The 26,047-nt window shown below is 42.7% G+C and overlaps 2 protein-coding genes across 5 annotated transcripts; both read right to left on the bottom strand.

Moving 5' to 3' along the window:
- Nucleotides 1–688: 688 nt before the first annotated feature.
- On the bottom strand, nt 689–20,379 carry tasorb (transcription activation suppressor b). 3 transcript variants are annotated; one of them, XM_044351274.1, is made up of 23 exons: nt 20,358–20,379; nt 12,574–12,719; nt 12,179–12,271; nt 11,986–12,058; nt 11,473–11,564; nt 11,248–11,382; nt 10,998–11,122; nt 10,839–10,870; nt 10,327–10,432; nt 9,978–10,081; nt 9,629–9,738; nt 9,023–9,095; nt 8,828–8,902; nt 7,688–8,542; nt 6,150–6,460; nt 5,953–6,055; nt 4,987–5,846; nt 3,893–4,015; nt 3,480–3,639; nt 3,278–3,386; nt 3,013–3,191; nt 2,742–2,876; nt 689–2,484 (listed from the first exon to the last, which is right to left on the bottom strand). In XM_044351274.1, the coding sequence occupies exons 1-23, from the start codon at nt 20,374–20,376 to the stop codon at nt 1,226–1,228; spliced, it is 5,277 nt and encodes a 1,758-aa protein (XP_044207209.1). In that variant the 5' UTR covers nt 20,377–20,379; the 3' UTR covers nt 689–1,225. The 3 variants fall into 3 exon arrangements, with proteins under 3 accessions (XP_044207209.1, XP_044207206.1, XP_044207208.1); XM_044351271.1 differs by lacking the exon at nt 20,358–20,379 and adding an exon at nt 14,337–14,784; XM_044351273.1 differs by lacking the exon at nt 20,358–20,379 and adding an exon at nt 14,337–14,783 and having other exon boundaries at nt 689–2,481.
- A 669-nt stretch (nt 20,380–21,048) lies between these two features.
- On the bottom strand, nt 21,049–25,973 carry asb14b (ankyrin repeat and SOCS box containing 14b). 2 transcript variants are annotated; one of them, XM_044351517.1, is made up of 10 exons: nt 24,948–25,973; nt 24,208–24,370; nt 24,056–24,108; nt 23,836–23,967; nt 23,575–23,733; nt 23,224–23,469; nt 22,798–22,966; nt 22,167–22,701; nt 21,898–22,051; nt 21,049–21,794 (listed from the first exon to the last, which is right to left on the bottom strand). In XM_044351517.1, the coding sequence occupies exons 2-10, from the start codon at nt 24,330–24,332 to the stop codon at nt 21,616–21,618; spliced, it is 1,752 nt and encodes a 583-aa protein (XP_044207452.1). In that variant the 5' UTR covers nt 24,333–24,370; nt 24,948–25,973; the 3' UTR covers nt 21,049–21,615. The 2 variants fall into 2 exon arrangements, with proteins under 2 accessions (XP_044207452.1, XP_044207453.1); XM_044351518.1 differs by lacking the exon at nt 21,049–21,794 and having other exon boundaries at nt 21,894–22,051; nt 22,138–22,701.
- Nucleotides 25,974–26,047: the final 74 nt, after the last annotated feature.

Below are 26,047 nucleotides of genomic sequence, written 5' to 3'. Positions count from 1 at the left end.
GTACAAAAAACGATTTTGGTCTCTATAGGTGATTTCCCGTTCATGACAACTGTACAGGGTAGAATTTTATATAACTCACCTGTGTACATTTTTATTAAGGTTCAAAGTTTGCATAATTAAGGGTGTGACCACTTTGATTGACAGGTGGGTGCTGTCACAGGCAGGTCGCTACTACTAACCAACGTTGGTTAGTCAACATAACCATGGCATAACCCAGATTCAGAGTATAGGTGTAGCTGTAGCTATCACTATTTCAGTGTGTTTTTGGCTCAATTATTTGTAAAACATTGTCAAAAGATGCAGAGAGACATGGATCAATAGAGGAAGGGGGCCCACAGAGACCACTTATGTATAGAGGCCAGAATTTTGTCCTACATCCCAGCTGAAAACCATCTTTTCTGCAGTATTAAAAGGCTTGTTTTTATTTAAAAGGAAGATAGTTTTTACATTAAGCACCAACTACACCTGGACATTCTCATTGAAATATGACCTTTCATACTTATACAGGGATATTTTGCCAATCATGTTTAAATCCATTTTTACCAAAAACTTATTGCACATTTTTGCACTATTTTGGTCGACAGCTACTTGAAGTTTTAAAAAAATTATCCATCTTCATATCACACACATACAAATTGTAGATACCTGAAAAAAATGTGGTGTTTGAGTGAAAAGGACAGTAAGACAATTGTGATTTATATTTTTAATGGTTTGCTTGACACTGTCATCAAACCCATCACACAAACAAGATTTGAAATGTTTTATTTTAATAGAATTTAGGACAACCAAATATGTAAAATAAAAAAGAAAACCAACAGCAAAAGTGAAATTTCATTCACTCGTTTTTTTTTTTTTGTTGTTTTTTTTCCTTAAAAAAATATCAGCCTTTCCCCTTGTTCACAAACAGGTTTCAAAACCGGGACAAACAGAAATTACATGATAAATTCCGAGAAGCTGGAAGGCCATTTACATTTGTTGGCAAATATAAATATAGTGGTTTGAACAGGGTCTCAAACAGCTCACATGGAAAGAGTGTACATACAGTTTACACGACAGTAGGACACTCGGCACTGCCTGTATCAATTTTTATTAATGTAGAAAATCAGGATCTTTATTTACTGATTTAAATCAATGTGTTTATGACATGGAAATATATACATTCAGCCAGCTCTAATAGTCTCTGGAGTATGGCGTTCGTGTTGCCCCTTCGATCAAGTTTGATTGTCTATTCAGGGGCATAATTGTGAGTGTATGTGTAGTCCGAGTAGTAATCCTGTGACCCACCCCTGCCTGCTGGGTAACCCCAAGAGCAGGGTCCACCTCCAGTCCTGTCCCCCCGTTCATGTCCTCGTCCTGGCCGAGGCCAAAGTCCTACTGGTGGGACTCCTCTCCCTCGGTAACTCCCTGAAGAACCAGGACCCATAGCACCCCGCATAGGCCCATGATCCATCTGTCCAGGTATGCCACCTATACTGCCATAACCCATACCACACATTGGATGTGGAGGCAGCTTAGGTCTGACTACCGAGCCCCCCCTGGTGGCCACTGTGGGAATACCCACAGAAGCTCCGAGGTTGTCAGCGCAGTTCACCTGAGTCCTGCCCCCCTGACTACCAGGGGTACTGCCTCTTAGGGTTTCCCCACTCTTAGGGAGCCCACTGGGGTCTAATGAGCCAGAGGGGACCATGCCCTGGCTGTTGGCAGTCTTACAAGTGCTGGTCCCTGTTGACCCCCACACACCCTCCCCAGGTCCACTGAGTGTTCTATCAGTATGTTGCGTGGGGGTCCCGCTAGCATTTTTAGGAATGCCAGCCATGTAACCTGGCTGGACTGTGTCACTGTGGTCTGTGTAGGGGAGGGGGGTGGTGAGTGGAGACGTCCCAGCAGCCCCAGCTCCTCCAGTATCTGAACCGTATGTGTGACCCAGCATCATGAGGTGAGGTGGAGGGGGAGGTTTGACCTCCAAAGGGAGGGAAGCCAAGTTGGCTAGAGGTCCTGCTGTGGCCTTGAGAGGGGGCGTAGGGACTGTGGCAGAAGCTGTGGCTGTGGGGCGATACTCCTGCTCCTGAGTGCTGCTGCAGGGCGAGGCGGGATAGGCCGGGGAGGCCGCATAGCTAGAAGAACCGGTGTAGGATGACCACGAGGCTGAAGGACACAGGAAGCTCTGGTGGGGATTCACAGGAAAACCTCCTGGTGACAAGCTGCCAATGTCTGAAGGGCCCATCCCTATCTGGTTGGAGGCTTTGAACTGAGAGATGGCCGTTTTAAGAGCACTGTAGTCAGACAGCGTTGGAGTTCTCTCAGGGGTGGCCTGCTGGTCTGGGAGCGGAGGACGAAACTCCTCCATCTCCGGCGGGGGCGGCTGTGGAGGCTTTTCCTTCTCAACATCCGGATTCTGTTCTGAGGTATCTGATATGGTGGGTGGCTCACCATCATCAGAGTCTAATGACATGTCCTCCTCTCCCACACACTCATCATTCACTACTGGGAGAGCAGGAGAGGGCACAGAGAGAGAAATGGAAAAGTAGAGAGGAAGATATTATCAACAAATGTGTTACACATGCATTCACAAAATCAAATGTGTGGAAAGCGACTCTGCTGAGTAGTACAGCCATCTTTAACTGGCAAGATAACAGCATAGAGCTCAAGAAGGCAATTTAGCAAAGCAATTTTACTGCAGCAAAATGAAATGAAATCCCCGGCGTGTCTGGATGTTAAGTGCTGCTGATGACACTACCCACCAGTAGAGGGCGGCGTTGGAAGCTCATTTTGATTGATGGAGCCAATCAGGCTGTGAAAACCGCTCATAATGTCATCAATGCTCGCTATCACTATTCCATTTCTGGAGTATTGTAGGAACATCTCAAACGGCCTCTCTGTAAAAAACAAACACCATAAAACATTCAGTTAAACTTCTTAAATAAGTCAAGTACAAGGATATTATTTATCTAAATAGAAGTCATTAACTGACAAAAATGTCATGTTAGTTAACAGCGATGAGGATGAAGATACCTGTGAGGAAGATAAGGTGCCGCTGCTGCGTGTGCTGAGCTTGGAGCTTGATCAGGCAGTCCAGATCTGGAGCCTGACGTGACTGGGTGTCACACTCGTGATAAGGGAGGAACTCCACGAGGTGCTTCTTCTGATAGGCTGTGAGAAGGTTTAGCAGGCCCATGGCGTTGGTGTTTAACCTGTGACAAAACAGCAATAATTAACCCATACAACCATACTACCCCTGAAATATCATTGCTACCATTCTGGGTACTGAGATACTGACCTCCCCAGTTCTTTAAGCTTCTTCTGGGACTTGCAGTGCACCTTCCACTGCCAGGGGTGTTCAGGGGTGCTCTGCTCCTCCAAGAACTTCAGCAACCCCTGCAAACGATCTGAAGAAAACAAGCGGTACAAGCTCTCATCAGCATCGTCAGACTGATATTTCTGAAACTCACATAGCTACCACAAAGAACAGAGAAACTTACCCTGTGTGATAAGGTCAGGGTTAAGGACAAACTCATCAGACACCATGAAGCCTCCGGACACAAACAGCTCATTATAAGTGTGGTTCTTGACATCGTCCAGAGTGTCGACTCCAGCGAAGCTCACTGAAGGCAGTTTCTTCAAAGACACCAGTGCCGGGATCTGGTGAGGAGATTTTTACAAATAGAGTTCTTCAATCACTTTTTGTTTTAAAACTCAGATCACATCAGAAAAAAAGAACCCTGTCTGTAAAAATAATTCAAATCATTCAACTTCAATACTCTGCAGCAGATGTAAAAATTCCATGCGGATGCCATTATTCATTGCCAGAATCAGTTGGTTCTGAATCATCTGAACTACATATTGGAAGGTGAGACAGTGACAGTGATAAGGAGGAGACAGGTGGTGATTGTACCTTGTGCACGTGCGCAGCGATGTCCTCGTTCTGAATGATGATGAGGAGCTTATCTAAACTCCCACTGTTTTCTAGAAATGTCTGTGGGCTGCACTCACTGTTGCCAAGACTCTTCAAGTACTCCTTTGTGACAGACGGGAGAGACATAATTGTAAGAGATAGATAGATGAATGTGTGCTTCTCTCTTACACACTCACACAAGTACTGACTGACACAAAGAGCCGAGCACTGACACATGGAACACATAGTGAAAAAACAGGAGATAGTGTAGCCTGTCACATTCCCACCGTCGATGTCTGTTTTCATTTGTGTTTGTCTCTGCATATATATTTTCCTACTGCAGAAAGTTTCTTTTGGCTCCAATAAAAAGGTGACCCAGAACAAGCATGACTATGTAATATGGGCAGTAACATTAACACTTTGTAGAAGTACTGAAACAAAATTGATTAAATAATCTAGTAATTTTGACAATCAAGTAAATTTGTCATTTAGAGCTGCAACAATTAGTCGATTAGTCAATCTACAGATAACAAAAAAAATCAGCAACTATTTTGATAATCTTTTGTTCGCCATTATTTAAGCAAAAATGCTGAACATATGCTGGTTCCAGCTCCTTAAATGCAAAGATTTGCTGCTTTTTTGCATTTTTATAAACATGAAAACTTTTGGGTTTTGAACTGTTGGTCGGACAAAACAAGATATGGTGAAGTCAATTTAGGCTGTGTAAAATTACAATTATTTTTCACTTTTTGACACGTTATAGGCTGAACACTTAATCGAAACAATATGCAGATTAATTGGTAATGAAAATAATCATTAGTTGCAGCCTTTATGTCGTTTATCAATTTTAAATACAGTGGAAGAGCCGATTCCAGATTCCTGAATGTAATGTGAAGATAATATTGTAAATAAATATCTTTGGGTTTTGGGCAGTTGACTGGGTAAAGCAAACAATGTGAATAGGTAATGTTAGCTTCTGAAAACTTGTGAGACACATTTTCTGACATTTTATAGACTGAACGATTCATTTAAAAAACAAAAAAAAGTCTGCAGAAGCTTAAATTTCATGACCACGCTGCAACTTCGTATTGTACCTTAATCTCTTTGCAGACAGTGCTCTCCTCCCCCTCGTCCGCAGAGTAGATGTAGAACTTCACCGTATTCTTTGTGACGTCCTTAAAGATCTCCACAAGGCTGCTGAAAACCTCAGGCTTCAGCTGACCAATGAGGCTGCCAGCCAGCAATCCAGTCCCAGTGCCAGAAGCAGTGCCTGGGTTTTGGGAGTTGTTCTCTGGAGAGTCTGCTGTGACTTGAGAGGGAGAATACATCTCTCCCCCCAACTCTGCTGACGCGGCTTCTGTTTTAGTCTTAGTGGATGCCGCTTCTTTGACAGTGCCTAGTTTGCCACTCTGAGAGGAGTTGCTGCTCTTTGACAGGGAGGGCTCGACTTTAGTTTTTGGATTCTGGATGGGGGTGGGGGATGGTGTTGTAAGATTAGATGTTGTCACTGGGGGAGGTGGAGAAGTGACCTTGGAGGGAGCAGGTGGGGCTGGGATCAACTTGTCCATCTTCTCACACAGTGCTTTAACATCCGCTTGAACGGGGACAGGGGACACGTAGGGTACAACAAAGTCTGAGAAGCAACTGTTGGGCAGCCAGCAGTGGCGGGGGGGCAACCGCGGGGGTAGCTGCGAGGTATAGCAGATGCGGTTTGTCTGCATGATGTTTTTAATGTCAGATGTGAGGCTGTGAATTTCCTGGTTGAGTATGGTGTCCAGGCTGATGGAGGGCCTGAAAGGAACCTCCTCCACCACTGGTAACGTAGGTGGTGCAGTCGCCTTTTTAACTTCCACGATTGTAGGCGTCTTCGGCTCTGGGTGGCTGTCTGCCGCTGTCACAGCCTCTGGCTCTGGCTCAGGCTGGGGCTTCTGCTCAGGAAGAGGCTGTGCTTTGTCTGGAGGAAAGCAGACAGGAAACTTGTCACAGTGATGCCTTGTGAACTAGATCTAAATATGCCTATAAAAGGGAGAGGCATGCGTGTACTAACTGCTTTGAGTTACCTTCATTGGTGGGGATAACCCAGGTCGGGTTGTCTGAGGTGTGAGCTTGGTCTGGTGGGGATCCTGCGCTGAATGGACTTCCAGGGCTACAGTCCATGTCCTCCTAAACAGAGCATCAGTAGTTATTTTTAGGTCTATGAACTCAGTTAATGCATGGTAAATTATTCCACAATAAACCTAAAATCAGCTGTTCTCACCTCCATGTAGTTTGTTTGTGATGCTGGCTCATTTTGTTTCCTAAGATCTGGGTCAGAGAAAGCAGGTTCCCCTGCCCCTGGACCCGTTGAGGGTTCACCGTGGTTTGACTGCGCAGGCATTGAACCCTGAGCTACGGCTTTGTTTAGAGTGGCCAACAGGATCTTGAGAAGGCGCTGGGTCTCGTTGACTGCTGAGGAATGGGTGTTGCCACAGGCCCTCAGGTCAGTGTCATAGATGCCCATGCTTTCCATCACTGCTGTCAGATTGTCGCTCTGTCCGCCCTCATCTCCAATCTCATCTGCTTGTGCTCCTAGTGGGATACACACAATTAGAGGCAAATGCTAAACTGGGTATATTAGTCTTCTAGAATAGCTTGAGCTCTCAAACAGCTAAAGCTAGGTTTCATGAGTACAATACAGGAAATATTGAGGATGTGTATTATTGCAAAAATTTTAAACTTTTACAAGTTAAAATATTATTTAAACCAACGTAATGCTGTCACCATAACAAAAAAAATTCAGTGCTGTTTTCTGTTTCTCGATATAAGAAAGCATTGTTGTAATGAAAAGGTTTTCATGTTATAATGAGAGAGTTTACTTGTTATAACAAGATTCTTCTTTACTTTAACGAGGAAAACTCAAAACAGACAAAATGCTTATTCACATTAAAACAAGTACATTTTCTTTTTATGTGAGATTTAATGTCAGTATAACGAGAAAGGTGTTGTATAAGGTGACTGTATCTGTATCTCATAAAAATAGCCATGTTGCTGCTGCTGAAATTAATGCACTGGGACGTTTGAATGACCTGATGAAGTCTTATTTCCTTTTAGAGCAAACACATAATGAAATTCTCCTCTAACTAAGCAGCCTAGATGGAGTTGTTATCAGCATGCAGACTCTTGGAAGGATATTGTGCACTCTGCGTCTCTATCTGAGAAAGAACCAAAGTGACAACCTAGATGGGTTTCTGAAAGCCAATGGGATGTTTGTCACTATAAAAGCACCTACTATTCCCAGTTTACCTTAAAATTATTAAGAGACGAGAAAGGTATTTATAACAAGAACATTTTCTCGCTAAAAGATATTTTCTTACTATAACGATAAAATGTGAGGAATATTTTTTACTATGGGTGGCAGTTATTTAAGTTATAGATTCAAACAACATTAACTGCAGAGGCAGGGTTTTTTCTGGTTACAGTACACACAGGAATATGAACAGCTACCTGGAGCAGTAAAAAAAAAAAGGCATGCATCTTGATATAAATATGTATGCAATGTAAACAATCAGATTAATTTTATTTTGGTGTACAGTGAGACACCAGCTGCTTGTTAATAAAGTGCCCAATAGGCAGAAATGTTTTTATTCGCAAAGCAGTTACTGAGAACTAATCAGACTGCGTTGTGAAACTAATATAATAATCATTATTTCAGAAGAATTAACTTTGAAGGTAGGTGGTGGAAATCCGTCCTCAAAAAACTTAAATTTTATTACATGATTTAAATCAATTTACACACACAGCTGCAGCTCTCCTCACCTCTACTGGGCTCCCCGTTGCTCAGCAGATCTGTGCGTTGGTGTTTGTTCACGCCTCCCCTCTCATCTCCCTCAAATTTCCTCTTCAGACTGTTGGAGTCCCACGCCCCGTCCTCGCCCCTTTCCTTCCCAGGATCCTTCACTAGTGCTTTTTTATGGAGTTGAATCAGCTTGAGCAACTGTTTCATCTTGTCTTTATCGTACTCATTCTGGGAAAGCCGCAACCTCTGGGGCTGAGGCTGGGGCTCAATGTGTGGTTTGTGCTGTATCTGGGCCCCGTTTGAATGGGCCAACCCCGGCCTCCGTCTGCTGCTGTCTGAAGGCGGCTTCTCCTGGGCTGGCCTTTCTGAAGGTGGCCTCTCCTGGGGTAGCCTTTCTTGGGGTTTCTCTGACCTGTCTGAGCCCCTGTCTGAGCCGCCCCAGTCAGAAACAGGGCTGTATTCCACTGGGGCCGGGGCAGGCGTGGGGATGGGAACGGGGATGGGTACTGGGTTCCGTATTCTTTCAATGATGTCCTTCGCCTTGTTCAAAGGTAAAATATAGTTGGCAGGGTTGTGAACATAAGAACGTAGCACAGCATCCATGTTAAATTTGGGTCTGGGCACTGGGAGCGGGTTGGTCCGATCGTCCACATTATATTTGTAGTCAGGCAGGATGAATGGTCGAACCGTTCCTGAATCCATGCGAGTTAAGTAATCGGTGGCCTGTCGCTCCACCCCAGAGCTCAAGTCCTTGCCTGGGTTGGGGCGCAACTTGAAAAGGGCGTAGTGCAGAGCAGGGATGAAGGGCTCCATGGAAGACAGGGTAGCAGGCTGTGGCTCCGCCGTCAACGGCTCAGGCTCGAATAGTCTGGATGCTGAGATGGAGGACACAAATGTCAGTGTTACAGCGTTACATGAATGCACATCTGCTCTAGGAAAGTTTTCAGAGACAGGTGCCTAATAAAAGCCACATATTTTACTCAACTCTATTACGCTGTTGCTGCTTATTCATCAAATATGGCCTTTTTTTTTTAAAGAGCAGGGGCTATTTTTTCAGTAGGTAGAAGTGGGGAAGATCTTTGTTACATGTAAACATTTGCTTACTAATTAAATGGTCTAGTTGTCAGACAAGGTATGGATGGATTGTGAGTAATACTTACAATACTTGACAACCACCCTTGACTCCTGAAAGATGAATAATGCTTGCAGGTTCTTCTCAGTCCGCCCCCGCCGCTCTATAAAACAAACAGAAACTTTTTTTAGAGGCTGAATCTTCACCGGAGGCAACAAGTAGGTGTTCAACTGACACAAGAGGGAAATATGAGAAGAAAGTAAAAGAACAAGCTTTTTGGCACCTTTGGACTCAACCATCTGAGCCGAGGACAGCAGGAAGAGAAAACCCCTGTCAAACAAGGACTTGACCAGCACCTAAATAAGCAGAGCAGACACTGCAGTCAGAAACACCAGGATGCATCTCCATCAGACCATGTGAGCAATCGTGTTACACATGTGTGTTGCTGGACACTTTTTCACCTCTCCCTTGTATACACCTGTACAACAGCAGTTATTACTGACAAGTTTATTGTATTTGACTATAGTTACTGAGGAAAACCCCAAAAGCATGACACATTTTCTCTTCACCATTTTCTTGTTAAAGAGGCATACAAACAGTTAATGCCACAAAATTACACAAGCTGATGATGCATAAATGAATATTGTGTAAGAAAAGCTATTTTTATTCTTGTCCTTCTCTATGTGCTTTCTCAGATTTTGAACAAAGAAGGATCCGAAGGAAAAGCTGTTCGAATGATTCTGGACATCCTGAATCTTTCAATTAAATTCAGCGATCATTTTGTTGACAAACTATGATTCAGTGCAATGATTCTGTGCCTTTTGGGGAATTTCGTGTATGAGAACCTCTTGCATGATTCCTGGTGGGTAAAAGCTACAGGGTGACTCACCATCCTGTCCCTCTCCAGTTTGTTGATCAGTGCTGCCAAGCTGCCGCTGGTCGGTTTGCCTTTTCCATCCACCACCTCAAACAGGCTGCAGGACATCCCACACTTCATTACTGCGGACGAAGAGAAGCAAGTTGGAATACAAAGCAGGCAAATAACTTATCTAGGTCGCCATTTATTTTTCTGTATGCTCAGTTTTATCTGAAATAATGCAAAACTTCTGTTTATAACTGAGACAGTTGTGCAGCATATGCATTCATAATAGTTTTAGAAACTGAACTTGCCCAGGGCATTTTTTTTTTTTGTTTTACCAGTCCATTATAAGATATTCAAATGTGTGGTGCTGACTGACCTTCCCGTGATGCGCTGTAGGTGTCCCAACAAAAGAGCACAGAGGGAATCTTTCGCTTCACCTGGTCGAGCTGCATACCCCGATCCACCTCCAGCTTCTCAGGCCTGTTTCATCAGAAAGCAAATCATGACCAATTCCAGAAAAAAACGAACCATGATGTCTGCATATTGCCAAATGAAATCTAACTTCCTCCTGATAGCTACAAGTTATATGCAATGTTATAGTTCAGCTCATAAAATTCTCATAGTAGCAAAACACTTTTAATGATTAACAGAGGAAATTCCAGTAGCACTGAAGATGTGTTCCTAGAGATAAAAAGAAGAACGTGCAAGACTAAAGGTTTACTCACAGTTTGAAAGGTAGATATGGGCGCGAGGAGGATCGTAAACTGATTGGGAATAACTCCTGGCCCTTGTTCACCAGTGGACCACTCCACACGGTGTAGCAGCTTTTCCCTGCAATGGCATCAACAGCAGCACAGGTCAAAGGTCAGACATGATACAGCCAGAGAGAAGAGCTCATAACTTTTTTTCTCCTTTAGAAATTTTAGCTCTGATTGTTTTATATAATTTGGGTCATTTTATGGTGTGTAACTGATGACTAAGAGTGAGAATGCCAATCAAAATGCTGAAGTTAGATAGTAGGAAGTTAGTTAAAGACGTAATACTGTGATACTGACTAACAAAGTGACTCTGTTGCAGACTGGCCGCAGAGTGCTTTCCGCTCCTGGTGTGAAGTGGCCTTTACAAAAATCCCCATTTACACAGACATGACACTAATTCAAGACAACAGATAGAGCCTTAGTTGTTCCATTATATATTCATCAAAAGTAATCAGCGAAGATTAAAAAAATGTTTTTACCTCTACTTCCTTCAGGGGAAATAGTGTTAAACCTGTTAAGGAGAGAAACAAACAAACAAACAAACAAAAAGCGGGGGAGATGTTAAATGTTTCATGCAAACTTCCTCAACTGCCTGAAAATACTTGCTAAGTTTCACCATTTCCTGCAGGAATACGTACCTGTGTGCAGTCATTGGAGTCGCTGCAGCCTCCTTGCCTTTGTACTGAAAGGAAACCACAGCGTAGGGGCACACATGCCTGGGCCGTGCCTTGATCTCATCGAATGCAAACTCGAAAAAATATTGCTGAAAGATGAAAAGAAAGTCAAATTAAAACACAGACATACTCACCAAGATATTAAAGAACTTAAAGCATTACTTTGCTAAAATAAACACGATATAAGTGAATGAAAAAAAACAAACATGTTTACCTGCGTGAGCTCAAAAGCCCTGTAAGACAGCAAAGACGTAACCCTATTGGCACTTTTCGACAAATGACAGTCAAACTTGGGTGTAGGTTCTATAGCGTTCTTAGGCGTGTTCTCATGGATGTGCTTTATTCGGCCCTGAGAGACAAAATACATTAGTTGGCTTGAAGTCCCACAAGAATTAGAAATCTGTCAACATTACAAAATGAAACAGAATGGTAGGCATACCCTCATAACTTTAAAAACGATCATGTCTCCAAATGAGCCCACTTCAAATGGATTGATTTGTAACAAATCGGAATATTTCGAGAGATAAACACCTACAATGACAAAAGAACTAAATTAGTAAAAAGAGCATCATAATCAAAATGCATTTGAGTATCATATTCACACGCTAGAAATCTAACAATGAGAATAATGTAATTACTTGTTCACAACAATCCAGACAAAGCTTTCATTCCTTGAGTGGGTACTCAGTCGTGAATCAACATTTAACTGACATATTGTTCTGTATCTGAGCCAAGCTTTTAATAAGCCACATATTAGTCGTCCTCAGTTGTAACTTTTCTAACCAAACATCCTTAGATGCCGATCAATAACAAAGATGTTAAGTTCCAAAATGAAATCAATTTAAAAAAGGAAACTAGTTTGGCTGACAACCCTCAAAACTATCATAAGCAGTCATCCAAAAACTACAATTTCATCTACTTATATACAGCGACATGCAAAAGACCAACTTACCCACTGATGGATTTCCTAGTGTAGTTATCCTGGAGTGCCCGACCGACAAACCCTTCTCACAGATCCACTGAAGCTAGACATACAAGAGAACATATAAAGCTCTGAATCACATAAAAAAATCATTCCTTATAACTTCTCCATTATCTTTTATATGGTTTTATATAGATGAGTGAGGCTTTGCAGGCAGGCCAACCTTGGATTTGTCGGGATAAAGGAAGCAGTACGACTCAGTCAGTTCTTGTTCGGTCCGCCCCTCCTGCTTCATCTCTCTCCGCTTCTCGATGAACTGGCACACAAAGGGAGTGGAAAGTAAATGAGATACAGCAGTCTGAACCTCATAAACTCTTAGCACTTTAATAATACATGGCTCTGGTAGAATGTGTAACTTGGAAGATCGCATGCTGAAAACATTTATTGCAGCTTTGTCACATGAGCTACAAGAACATTTTTGGAATTACAGCACTGCAGAGTCAAGAGAAGACTTCTTTAAAACGAATGATTTTGTTGCAACCAACAAGCAGGTGTCATTATCAAAAAGGGAGAAATGCCCATGTTAACATTGTGGGGTACAGGAAGACAGTGACCAACCTCTTTCTCCAGCAGCTCATTGTGAATGAGCCTGGCCTTGCAGTAGGAGAAGGTTCCTCGTGATGATGAGTCTAAGTAAAATGAGGAGACAATCTTCACAAGGTCCTCAAACTCCCGGCTGTCAGGGGGCAGAAACTGGTACAAGCCTGCACACACAAGGGTGAATCAGTGCATTAGCATATCGCATCAGCAGAATAGACCTGTGTGCATGTGCAGAGGAGGATCAGAGCAAAAAGTAGCATTTCAAACCAAAACTTTAAGTTGACCTGCAGGATACAGCCACATCAAACTGGTTGTCTGGCATGACGATGTCAAGTCTAAAATACATGGCTCTTTCTGACACATAACAAGGATACACATGCACACACTGTGTCTGGACTTTAGCTCAATATGTAAGTCACATATTCTCAAATAAAAAGACATGAGGTGCAAGAGGAAATGATGCAAGTGAATGCTTGCAGGCTGGTATTCTCTGTGTGTTTAGTTAAGCTCAGTCGGATTGCAATGAACCAGCAGCATCCTATGCTGAACTGCTAAAGCCAGCTCATCACAACAGGTTACTGAAATGTGCACTGGGAAAGAAAGACTCACTATGATTGGGGAAAACACTGAACAACAACAGTAACTAGGAATCCTTTACATCAACAAACCACTGTGCAGGTGCCTCATCTGTCTGTATTGACATAAGGTTTATCCTGTCAATCCAAACACAGGCAAAGAAGTGAAACGACCACTAGCTGACTACAGACTACCTAAACGGAGCACTATCAGCTAACAAATAGTAAACATCTCTGATGTGAGGCAGCACGATGAAGACTGGAGATAGTCCAATGGAGTGTACACACATACACAGCCAAGTTTGTCTCACAGCTCTTATGTTTCCAACTTGGCCAATAAAGCATTTTACACATCACATATGCAACCTGCTAGGGGAAAAGTTGACCCCAAACACTGCAAGCAGGGCTGCTGCCTATGAGAGGCTGAATATGATAAGTCCTGCCACTTCTGCTCAGCTTTGCATACATGCAAATACCTGATGCAAGCTTTGTAACAAACACTGTCTATCTGCCAACCTTTTCTGAAGTATGATGGGGCCGGTGTAGGGCTGCATAGTGGAATGCTCTGAGGAGTATTGGGGGTGAGGTGTAAAACTGATGCTTTGAAATACTGCAAGACCTCAAGTGGGGACACGTGCACTTATAACTATTCAGACTTCATTTAAAGAGTCATGGCACTGTGGAAACACTTGAGATAGATGGCTTGGGGTGTATGTATCCATGCCCTTCACTGAGGTCAATGACACCCACATGTTGTCAGGTGATGGCTGCAACACTATCATGACACCAGCAGCGTTACAGTCAATCAGACTTATGGTCTGTGGTCATAGTGAAAAGGTGAAGAAACCAAACAAGGTGGGCTTTCAAATGAGCAGTCCTCAAGTGCCGCTTTCACAGCAACGTAGCTGCCTTGCTGCTCACTGGTAACTTGGATACCTGAGCCCGACTACCACAGCTATGTCTGTTAAAACAGCTCACACTGCACCTATCTAGCAGGAGTTAAAACGGCTCACACTACACCTATCTGTCAGGAGAATGACAGAGATATACTTTAAACCTAAAACGACGTGGGAACATTTTGACAAACTCGTTATACCAACAGCTAGCGCGAGGCCAGTCAGCTAACTAGCAGGCTAGCAACATGCAGCACCAGAATTATGAAAGACAGGACAGGCTCTGTTCAAAATAGCAGCGATATGGCACCACCTCTCCGCTCTCTAGTCTTCCTCGGGATTTGGAAATTTCTCCGTGGCAGCTCCTCCGTCGGTTTCTGGCCTGGCAAGGGAGAGCTGCTAAAGCTCCGGGCGTCCGCCTGCACGCTCCTCTGCCGCTCAGGGGCTTTTTGTTCGGGCATTACACTGTCTCCACATCCAGGCTGATCGCCATTTTGGTTGGCTGTGGCCGAGGTGGCGGCTGACTTCTTGTGGGGTTCGCCTCCCTCCGGTTGCAGATCGCCCGTGTCGGTACATTCTGAGTCCTTTTTCCCCACCGCGTTGGGGTTCAGGGCCATTTTCGGCACCGTGCACGTATTACGGGCAATGGAGCTGTAATGATTACGGCGCCGCTTCACACACACACACACACACACTCTCTCCTCCTCACCCAGCCTCCGCCATTGTGAAAATGACGTACACGTTCTTCTCCACCACTGCAAAACGCTACCGTCACTGTGTTTACATACGAGAGAATCCGCGCAACCCAGCGGCAGAAAGGTGTACTGCAATGTGTGAGTGATCACGGAGGTGACAGAGTAAATATTGCTTACTGTCATCTTCAAACAAATAGTTACTGAACTGAAAAGACAAAGGACGATGGACATCACGCAAAAGAGACTCAGACCATGGCACTTTCTAACATTGTTATTTATGCTCTGTATTTTTGTTCTCACTATTATTTAATTATGTATGATTACTGATTATGTATTATTATATTGATTAACATTGATTGATTGTATTATTACTTATTGTTAATTATGTATTTTATTGAAACTGTTCTCTTTACTACTACTATTTATGTATATATGATTTTTTCCTGTGCAAAAACTCAATAAAGTATATTTAAAAAGTAAATAGTGCATAGAATACAATCAATATGTAGGATGCAGCCAAATTGAGCAATGAAGCCCTGACTGAACATGACCACTCTACATTTCAACTTTTATTTTCCTTATACCTTTTAAATGCTATATTATTATTAGTATTATTAGTATTATTATTTTGAATGCTGTTTTCCCCACACAGTTTCACCTCACACACTGTTGACTAGTAGATGGCTACTGATATACACACTTAAAACCATGTAGGTTGATTAAAGGTCCAGTGAGCAGAATTTAGTGGCATCCATAGATGTATATAGACAACTAGATACAGGAACAGCGCCAGTCTTTGAAGCAAATTTGACATAGTGGCCAAACTGTGTAATTACAACGTCACGTGATGCACACTGACTCAAAAAGACTTTTTCCCATAGACCTACATCTGTAAATCAGCAGATAATTTTTTTTTTAGCCTTACAACCCCCATGAAATGAGTCATTTCACTATCAGAATTTGATCCATTCGAAAATGACCAAATTCTGAAAATCTAGAAGAGCTGCACGATTGATTTGTTTTGTCCCTATTCAAGTTAGCTGGAGAGCTAAACCAGAAGTTACCCATTCCAGCCAGTAGAGGTCTCTAGTGAGCATGCTCAATGGGTGCGTGTGGCCCATTGAGCATGCGCAGTATGTTTTCACCCAGGTAATTTCTTTACCGCGGGAAGTGGCTTTTTTTGCTTCATGCGCCACTGAGCAACTTTCATAAGAATGAACAGAGTCCCACCTCTGACACTGTATCCAATTCTCTTTATACATCCATGATGGCATATAGCAGAATAGATTTGGCAGATATGGAATATAATATTCATAAGTATGTTTTCATTAGTGTATAATCACCTGAAAATAAGAATTGTTATACTTTCGTCACAGTAGAATGAGGTCTCTATATGTATATAGGGCAAGGAAACTTGACATAGGGAGTGGGTCCCCCTCCAGAGAGGCTGCCATGTTGCACCGCCACGTTTCTACAGTAGCCCAGAGCACACAAACCAAACACTAGCTCTAGAGAGGGCCTTTCACTTTTTTGAGTTTCACAGCCACCACAGAGGCAGGAATTCTTCTAAACTAAAGTTTATTTTTGGCTGGACCGCAATAGCGGAGCCAGCCCTGTCTGTCCGGCTGTCTGTCAGTGATGTACTCACACAGTGTGATGAAGTTACATCATTGGTCAGCCGGCCAAGTGTTGGAGTTTCCCCATTGGCCATTGCTCTTTCAAAATGAATTGTCTTGAACAATTTTCTATTACGTCCCCACCTCCACTGACTGCAGCACATTCCGCACTGATACCAAGTATGAGTCGTACTCAACTTCTGACTCAGAGAGAGTTTCCGGGAGCTTTGTCCTTTGTACTTTGGCTCAGATTATACATGGATTTCTTACATCTGCACGGATTTATACCAGGATATTCAGTGAGGAATTGAACAATTTGACACAGAAAGCACACACCATACACAGCACCTGTCTGCACCGCAGCCTTGTGAAGCCTATCCCAGCCATGGCTTAAAGAGCTTCTTTGGTTTCCTCCATGGGCACAGCAGATGCAATTGAGATATAAGCAAATGTGGTGACCAAGGCACTTTTGTATTGTTAAGTCTCAGCGGCTCACTAAGCACTTATACACAACTAAACTGCCTATTTAGTTTTTTTTTTCTTTCTCACAAATTGCTTAATTCAACACTCCACTTAATACAGCCCCTGCTTAACCCCAGCTACTTGGACATTGTAAATGCAAACATGCATAAATACCAAATGTTTAATACAGCTCCCAGGAATAGAGCAAGATGGGAGTCAACAGAAAACCAACACCTCACACCTGTTGTAGAAGAGAATGTCAAAACCCCTGACAACTCTCTCTCAACCAACCAACCCATCCTAAAGGAATTCCAAAGACTCAAGCCACAAGCCCAATTTCAAAAACTGGTCCATGTGAGAAATGGCAGCATTCTCATCTTCCCCAAGGATATTTCCTCCCTGAACTCTTTACTCTCACCATGGCCTGAGAAATCACTTAATGGAGTGCAGTTCTCCTGCAGATTAGCACACAAACACAACTCTATGCCCCCATCTGAAACCCCTACAAAACTGCTGGTCATCAAAAGCATTCACACAAATATCACAGCGCAAAAACAACGCATCAACAGCTAATCCTCCCAGCAGTCAACCACATTCTCAACCCAACAACAACCTCTCAACCCAGACCAAGCTGCTGGCCTTCTCCATGAAGGCTTCCACATGGACCTTTTCCAGTACAGAGTGGGGAAAGCACGGCCCCCTCCCATTATCAAACAATCATATATCCATTTACTGCACAGACTAAGTCGTATGCCTGAGATGCAGAGAAAATCACCACCACAAAACCTGCACAAAGGAAAAGAGAGAAGCGAAGTGTGCCAACTCTGCAGGTGAATACTGCCTCCAAGACCTGTCCAGCATATCTTCCATACATGACCCCAAAAAGCCACCACCTGCCAGACTCTCAGCCGGAAAGCCCTCCATCACCCTCCATTCATGACAAGAAAACAAAAGTACTCAAAAGCATTAGGAAACACACACACTTCATTATAAGAACCCCACCCCCACCCCACGTCATCATTCTCACGAAAAGCAATATTTTTTTTTTCTTTCTCACACCCTCTGCAATGGCTCTCACCATCTACACATAATAAGGGGATAATAAGGGGAGGCAAAGGGGAATTAATTCAACTGCTCAACGAGAAGAACATTTCTGTGGCTTGCATAAATCAAACACTGTTATCAAACAAAACATGAATTCAGATCCCTGGCTACAACATCATAAGAAAAGAACAGCAGACAGGAGATGGAGGAGGAGTAGCAATCCTGATAAGAAATTGATTTCAGTCTCTCATCAGAGGAACTGAAAGGAAATGAATATATTGCAACCTAAATGAAAATACACTCATATCACCCTATCCGAGTCACCAGCGTCTACTGTCCCCTGGAACAAAATCCTCAGCGGCCCTGTTTAAAGCTATTTCCAACCCCAGTCATTCCCTCATGATGGGAGATCTTAATGCAAAGCATGTAGACTTCCACTGTAAAAAAAAAAAAAAAACAAAGTGGCATAGCACTCAAACAGATTCTAAATAACACAAATCTGTCAATCATAAACACAAACAAAACCCACCCCCCAAACAGACAACACAGACATTCCGGACTTGATTCTGTTGCACCCCTGATCTGGCTTCAAAACTTCATAAGTTCTTCACCACAAACCATCTCTGCAGTGACCACTTACCTGTTCTCACCACATTCTCCTTTCATCCCCAAGTGACCCCAAGGAAGTATAACTACAAAACAGCAGAATGGGAAATATACAAATCAAACAAAGAAGAAAAACTAAAGAACACCACTCTGATTACTACCCCCGAAGGTCTAGACCAACAAGCAACATTACCCCCTCACCTCCTCCAACTCATAAGACATAAAAGGAAGCTGCAAAATGAATTCATAAGGTTCAGATCACCCCACACCAAAACGGAAATAAACAGACTGCAAAGCACTATTAAAATACGATATACCCTTCACCAACAGAAAACCTGGAACACATTCTACAGAAAAACTCAACCTAACAAAGCCAGTCACCATTCAAGAAATACAACTGCACCTGAAAAAAATGAAAAACAAAGCACCAGGAGAAGACAATGTTGACACTATACTGATAAAACAAGCCCCAGCCTATTACCTTCAGCACCTTGGACAGTTCTTCTGCACCTGCCTCATGGCTGGTCATTTCCCCTCAACCATGGAAGATTGCAGTTGTTACTGTGATCCACAAATCAGGAAAAGACTCGGACAATGCCACAAGCTACCATCCCATTAGCTCTCTCAGTCACATAGGAAAACTGTTTGAAAAAGTACTCACCTCACGCTTCACCAACCACATAGAATCAATGGGCGCCCTAGGAATTCACCAAGCCAGTTTCAGGAAAGGGAGAGCCACCACAGGCAACATCCCTTGATTATCAAAAGACATTCATTGAAACTTAAACAAAAAAGAAATAACCTTGGCAATATTCTTTGACATTGAAAAGCTTTCCACAAAGTATGGCACAGTGGACTCAAATACAGATTACTGGACACCAATCTCAAACTCCCAAACCCACCCAATCCATCATCTCAAGTTTTCTCAACAACCGCCAAATCAAAGTTAAAGTTGGCTCCACCATCTCAACACCTTTCACTCCCCAAGCAGGAGTTCCTCAGGGTGCAGTTTTGAGCCCCCTTCTCTTTCTTTTATACATTTCTGACCCCCAGCCACTACAGGCAAAGTCTCGGAGTTCACAGACGACCTCTGCTACTGGTCTAGCTCCAAATGTCCAGAACTAGCAGCTAAAAAACTTCACAAATGCATAAATGAAACAGAAAACTGGTCAAATATGTGGACAATCTTCACTAAAAACCCACACCTGCAGCCCAACAACAGTGTCAACTTGACACTATAAAATAAGAAAACCAGTATCAGCAAAGAAGCGATGTTCCTCGGTGTAACATCCCAAAACAACACAACTTGGACAAAACACATCAATAACCTGGAACAAAAGGCAAACAATCAACTCAGTCATCTCAAAGCCCTCTGTGAAAAGCATGGTGCATCACCCTCTACAATCAATGTCTACCTGTCATATATCCGACCACTCTTTGAATACTCTGTCCCCACCTGGATCACTATTTCTCACAACAAGCTGCAACGCCTGCAAACAATGCAGAACAAAACACTGAAAGTGACACACAGACTCCCATTCTACATCAGTAATCATAACATACGCACCATAACATGTATCTACACTGGAAGACAAAGACATCAAGCAATAGCACTGAAATACTTGAGGACAGCAACAAACAATCTTACCCTCCAGAAAACTATAATGGAAGCAAAACTAACAGTTGACACCCCCCTGTCATTCATTCTACAGCTGTCAAAAAAAACCCAGCCACCCAACCCCCCATAACTGAGTAACCAAACCTATATACACACCTACATGCACACACATAAATCAATGTAAGAGACACACACCAAACACAAGGTTTCTCCTTTTTCAACCTCAAGAGTCTCCGGCTCCTTCGGTCTCTACTGCCGCCAAGCAAGACAAAATAAGACATAAGACCACCTACAATGGAAAGAAAAGGGCATAAGCCCTGAGCTATCCCTCCAGGCTCATGATCTTATCGTTGTAGTTCATTCCAGATTTATCGCGTTCTGCAGCCGAGCAAGCAGATGCCCTATCTCAGTCTGCACCTGGACTCCCACGCCATGATTGCACGACTGTCGGAGGAGTGTGCTGACCCGGCGCGTGAGGTCCGCGGCCTCGGTGCCGGCGGGGAGCGTCACGTCACTCCTCGGGATGATGTCGGCAGCTCACCCGGTGATGCGCCTGGGGCTGCTGCACGTGAGAAACCATCACCGTTGGTTCGCGCGGCTTCGGCTGCATCCGGGCCGGGACAAACAGTGCGAACCCGCAGAGTAGGAGAGAAAACAGCTCTCCATGCGCCGGGAGGCACGAGGGGAGAGCGCACAGTTAAAGCACCCCAAATAACTATCACTCTGACAAAACACTCAATACAGAGTGAGTGTTAGAAAAACGGGAGACATCCGCAGATAAAACAAATGAAAGAGCAGGGAGAGTTAACAGATAATTAGAATAGTTATAATTAGAAGTACGTTCTTTTTCAAATCAAACATCCCAAGATATGAGTGGAAAGTATTGTTCTTGCAACTGCATTTATAATCGTTAATAGCTTAACCATGTCATGTGATATTCTACTTCAGTACACTTCAACAATAAATATTACTGGGACCACTACAGAAAATTGCAGACCAACATTTAATATCCGGGAATTCACACATTGGCCACAATTTCACACATTGACCACACACGGTCCAGTCTTGTTTCTGCATTGCTTCTTTAGGACTCATTTATCCAGAGGAGTCACAACTGTATAACAAAGAGTACATTTACAGAGGGTATTTATATGTTACTGTATTAAGTAGGAAACATGCACACTGCACTTTACATACATACACTCATGGTTTACACTCTTGTTTTTTATACTCTTATTATTATTTCTATTACTATCACTACTTTAAATATTTCATTTTATTCCTTACTACATTGTTGAGGAGCTGAAACCTAAGATTTTTACTCTGTTATGCTTGTGTAATGAGATTTAACACTAAAGAACTTGAACTTGAACTAGCTATTAAAAAACTTAAAAGTACAGAGTTTTTGTACAAATAATATTGCAAGGAATAAAACACATAAAATATGTTGGAACACAACAAGATTTCCAAAACACACAGTAACAGATACAAGATACTTATTGTCTTTGTGCCTCTATCACAGTGCTATCTGTGACAACTATAAATGTGTTTTTACTGTGGGTTAACCATGCTGCCCCTGCTGTAAACATCAAACTCCTTGTAGCGTATGTAATCTTTCAGCCTTGGAGGAAGAGGAAGGAAGTTGATGAAAACTGGGGCTCTCAAGCGCAGGCGTCTGAAATGCTCCCTTATCCGCAACCGACACAGGTGTTTCAGGCTGCGTGCATTTCCTGAAAAAAAGTCAGTAAAGTCAATAAATAAAACATAAAGTCATTGATACACTTTTTCCAACAGGTCAAAAAATAACAAATGAGGGATCACAGCAGTTCTTACTTTGAATGTGACAGATCTCTGGCCACTGTTTCTGCTCCTTCAATGTGTCCTTGAGTTTGGTGCAGAAGGTGACATGGTCGGTGTAGTCCAGCATGATGCGCACCACCTGACCAGATAAGTGCATAAGCCAGGACACTGTTATCACCTCGCAGAACTAGAAACAAACAAAAAAGACATAATGTAGGACTCAAAGAGAAACCTTGAAAGGAAGTGTTATTCCACTGGTTCCACTATTTATACCCTTTTCTCTCAGACACGCTTCATCTCACCACCATGTCTTTGATGACCGAGGTCGTCCAAGGAGCGTAGTCATGGGAACTATCACCATAGGGACAGTCAAAGCAACGCTTAACATCATAACCGTGGTTCAGAATCATTCTTAACATGACTTCGTCTTTCAAGGCATACTGCAGTGCTGAGGGAAAGTGAGTGGTGTTGACACGGGAGTAGTAGTTTACATTTGCCCCAAACTTCAGCAACGTGTTGATCAGCTCATAGTTGCCCTGTCTGAGAGCCACCTGCAAACAGTTGATAGGATCCTGGTTCACCATTGCTCCTGCCTCTAACAGCAAGCGGGTGCACTGAAGATCATTGTTGGACACAGCAAAATAGAGGGCAGATCTGCGCTCATCATCATAGCTGCGGCGCACTCTTGGGTGCAGCATGAAGTTTGGATCATAGCCAGTGTTGAGCAGCAACTCGACACAGCGAACATGCCCCCCGGCAGCTGCAGAATGGAGAGGACTCATCCCACTTTCCTTTACAGCGTCTAGCTCAGTCACTGGGATGAGGTGCTCCAGTGCCCTGTCAGAGAGGAGTCCTTATTTAACAATATAGCAGTGGTTCAAACTCTGTTTGAGAAGTGTGAAAGCTAGATGTTGTAACATAGACATTACTCACAGTATGTGACCATGGTATGCTGCACGGTGAATTGGCAGGTGTCCACTGTAAAGAGGTCGGTTGGGATCTGCTCCATGGTCCAGCAGCAAGGAGATTATGTCAGGGTTTCCTGATGCTGCAGCATCGAACAAGATAGTGCCTGACTCTGATTCATACCACACGTGGGCTCCTACAAAAATACAGATACGATAAGAAAATGTATTTTTGGCAAACAGTATGGATGGATTAATCTGTCCCAGAGCCAAGACATTTATCAACTCAGTCTTGTATGAATTCTTTTTTCCAACTGTTCTGAAAAGCCAAAATGCAAATCGATTTTTTTAATTCACTGCTATACCATGAAGTCAGATCAACTGAGTGAGTGAAGCCATATGGAACCTAGATACTTTTGAAATCTGTGCACTCAAATCACCTTAGCTCACATACCTTTCTGTAACAGGACCTCCACCACATTTAGATGTCCATTCTGTGCAGCCAGAGCCAGTGGAGTTTTCATTTTGATGTCACATGCATTTGGGTTAGCACCAGACTCTAGGAGCAGATGGACGAAGTTCTCCAAGCCTAAAAATGCGGACTCGTGTAGAGCTGTCCTGTTTAGTGGTCCTGTTTGATCTACTTTAGCATTGTGGCGAAGCAATAGTGTTGCCAAGTCATACTGGTCATTCAGAATAGCTACAGAGTAGGAGAAAGAAAAAAATATTTTAAAATTTGCAAATATCTTTAGATTTTTGTTAAGAGGGGTGCATCTTGCATTCAGATGAACTTAGTGTCCAATACCTGCCACTAATGGAGAATCCTGGTCATCGTTCTGGAGATCCGGGCTACAACCATTCTGTAACAGGAATGTGGCGTTCTCTCTGAGTCCATGAACCACAGCTAGAAACAGTGGCGTCTCACCCTGAAGAGTACGACACTGGGCTGCCCCAGGAGATGATCCTGGAACCCAAATACCAAACAACCGATCAACATACCAGAATTTTTTCCTTTTTTAATCTGTATGGCCAAACATTACAGTCATACTTTTAATATCCTTACTACCTGAGAATATAAACTCCAGTATCTTTTTGCTCTCCTGGACTGCGGCCTCATGCAGGGGGATCCATCCTCGCTCATCAACTCTGGACAGAGTCTCTGGTTGCTCTGCCAGTCTGTTCAATGCATCCTGATCACCTGCATATGAAGTATATATCAGAACCTCTGGAAAGATTAATGAAAATTTGCTTCAGCTTCAACAGCTCAAAGAATATCATCATCTTACCCTCCTTGATTGCTTTGAAAATCTCATCAGGGTCATCGCTGACTTTCAGGTCACTAGTGAAAGAAATTGCACAGAAAAGCGATTCAAACAATAAACAAAGATACACAACCTACAGAGAAAAGTATTTTACTTCAACATGGACAGACATTAACCTTGGATTCAATCCTTTGAGCTTTCTGTATTGAATCAGACTTTGTTCAATTATATATTGGGTTGCCTCATCTTCATCCCAGTCATCCTCCGATTGATAAAAGACATCTTCTGTTTCCCTGTTCATCTGTTAGTCCAGAAAGAGTCAATGCTCGAGGTGTTGCTCTGGGGAGACACAGCCATAAGGCAAACAAGACCATTAAATCTGGTACCTGAGACCTCGCACGCCACTCGCTTGCACCCAACAGGGAAAAGTGAACGACAGCAGAGTGCAGCTAAGCAGGGAATAGCTGCAGTCTTATTCTTGTTGTTGAGTTTATTGACACTAAAATACATGTTAAATAATGAATATAAGGATTCTAATGAGCAGATCTAATTTGACCTAGTTTTTGGTCCACTATCTCTTAACTTTACAGGCCCCATGAGATCAGATTTCCCGCAGAGAATTGGTAGTATTTCTCTCTCAGTGTAGCCAAAAAAAAAGCATGGAGAGTCCTACTACAAGGACAAGTGCTGGTATCATTTGCCAGTATTGCTCAAACACTAACTGAAGGTAGCAAAGGAAATGTCACAAAGAAAACAAGACATGTTTACAGCATTACAAGTGCTCTTAAATGATCTGGAACATGAACATTTAACAGCAACAAATAATAAAGTTCAACAGGTTAATTTATACAACAGCAATGGCCTAATCAGTTAGGGTTTTCTCTACATGCATTACTAATTATTGTCTGGTGTTTACCGTCAGTCAAATGGCTGTGCTCCTCTCGTGGCTTTTACAACAGTCGAGCCAATGGACTCCTCAGTAACCACACACATACTACAGCTATTTATAACTCTCCTAACCATAAATATCAGATCACGGGGCCATCCCAGCCTGCACCTAGCTTTGACCTACTGAGCTCTGCAACAACTGACCCCATTCAGCTCAGATGTACATTCAGACATGACACAGACAAGAACATATTAAAAAAAAAACTTTTCCAGTTACAAAATAGGTGAAATATAAGTCTTTAAGATTTGATTTCAAACAACAAATTTAATTTTAGCCTTTCATCAATTTGTTTGGTCGAACACTGCATAATACCATATAAAGAAATAACAATGCAGCAGATGCAGAATACACATCAATATATTATGAGATTTTCACAAGTGTATAGACAACATTAGCTCACAGTGAGGCAACAACAGCCATGCAGCTGACAAACGGAGGCAAGTGGGCAATGAGAAAATAAACAAAGGCACCAACAGACAGGAAAGGAAAAGAATGCACCAAATATTTACACTGATGTGCAGCAGTCTACACAAGCAAGATCATCAAGATTTCCTAGCAGCACTAGTTTGTTGGCATCAGTAATAACTGGGTTCTTCTAGTTCTTGTTACGATGTGCTCATGTGTTTTTGATTTTAGAAAGGTTTTTTTCACATTTGGCTTATTGCTGCATTACTGTTAAAAAGACTCTAATTGTGTTCCAAAAGCAACGTTGCCTGGAAAGGACACAAGAACTTGTGCAAAAACTCAAAAGGCATACATGCAGTGCTGCTTTTATTGCTTGAGTGTAAGGGAAGTGTGTAAGTGTAAGGCAGTGTTATCCTTTTGAATGAGTAATTGAAGAACAATTACTGTACACTAGGCCGATTATTATGTACTGTAGGACTACATGGGTGATAAACATGTGAGTTGTGTGTAGAGACAATATAAGAGTCTGCATGCAAAATGTTTCTACAGTTTGTTAAATTTGTTAAAACCAGTGCAGTTTTTATTTTAATTTTTCTTGTTTTTGTTCTGGAATCGAAATAATCAGAAACAGCTGTTCACATTCATGCTCTATGTACAGTTTT

The sequence above is a fragment of the Thunnus albacares genome, chromosome 5 (assembly GCF_914725855.1).
Source record: "Thunnus albacares chromosome 5, fThuAlb1.1, whole genome shotgun sequence".
NCBI lineage: Eukaryota > Metazoa > Chordata > Actinopteri > Scombriformes > Scombridae > Thunnus > Thunnus albacares.
Note: the sequence above shows the minus strand (reverse complement) of the source record. Positions and strands in the feature narration are given on the sequence as shown.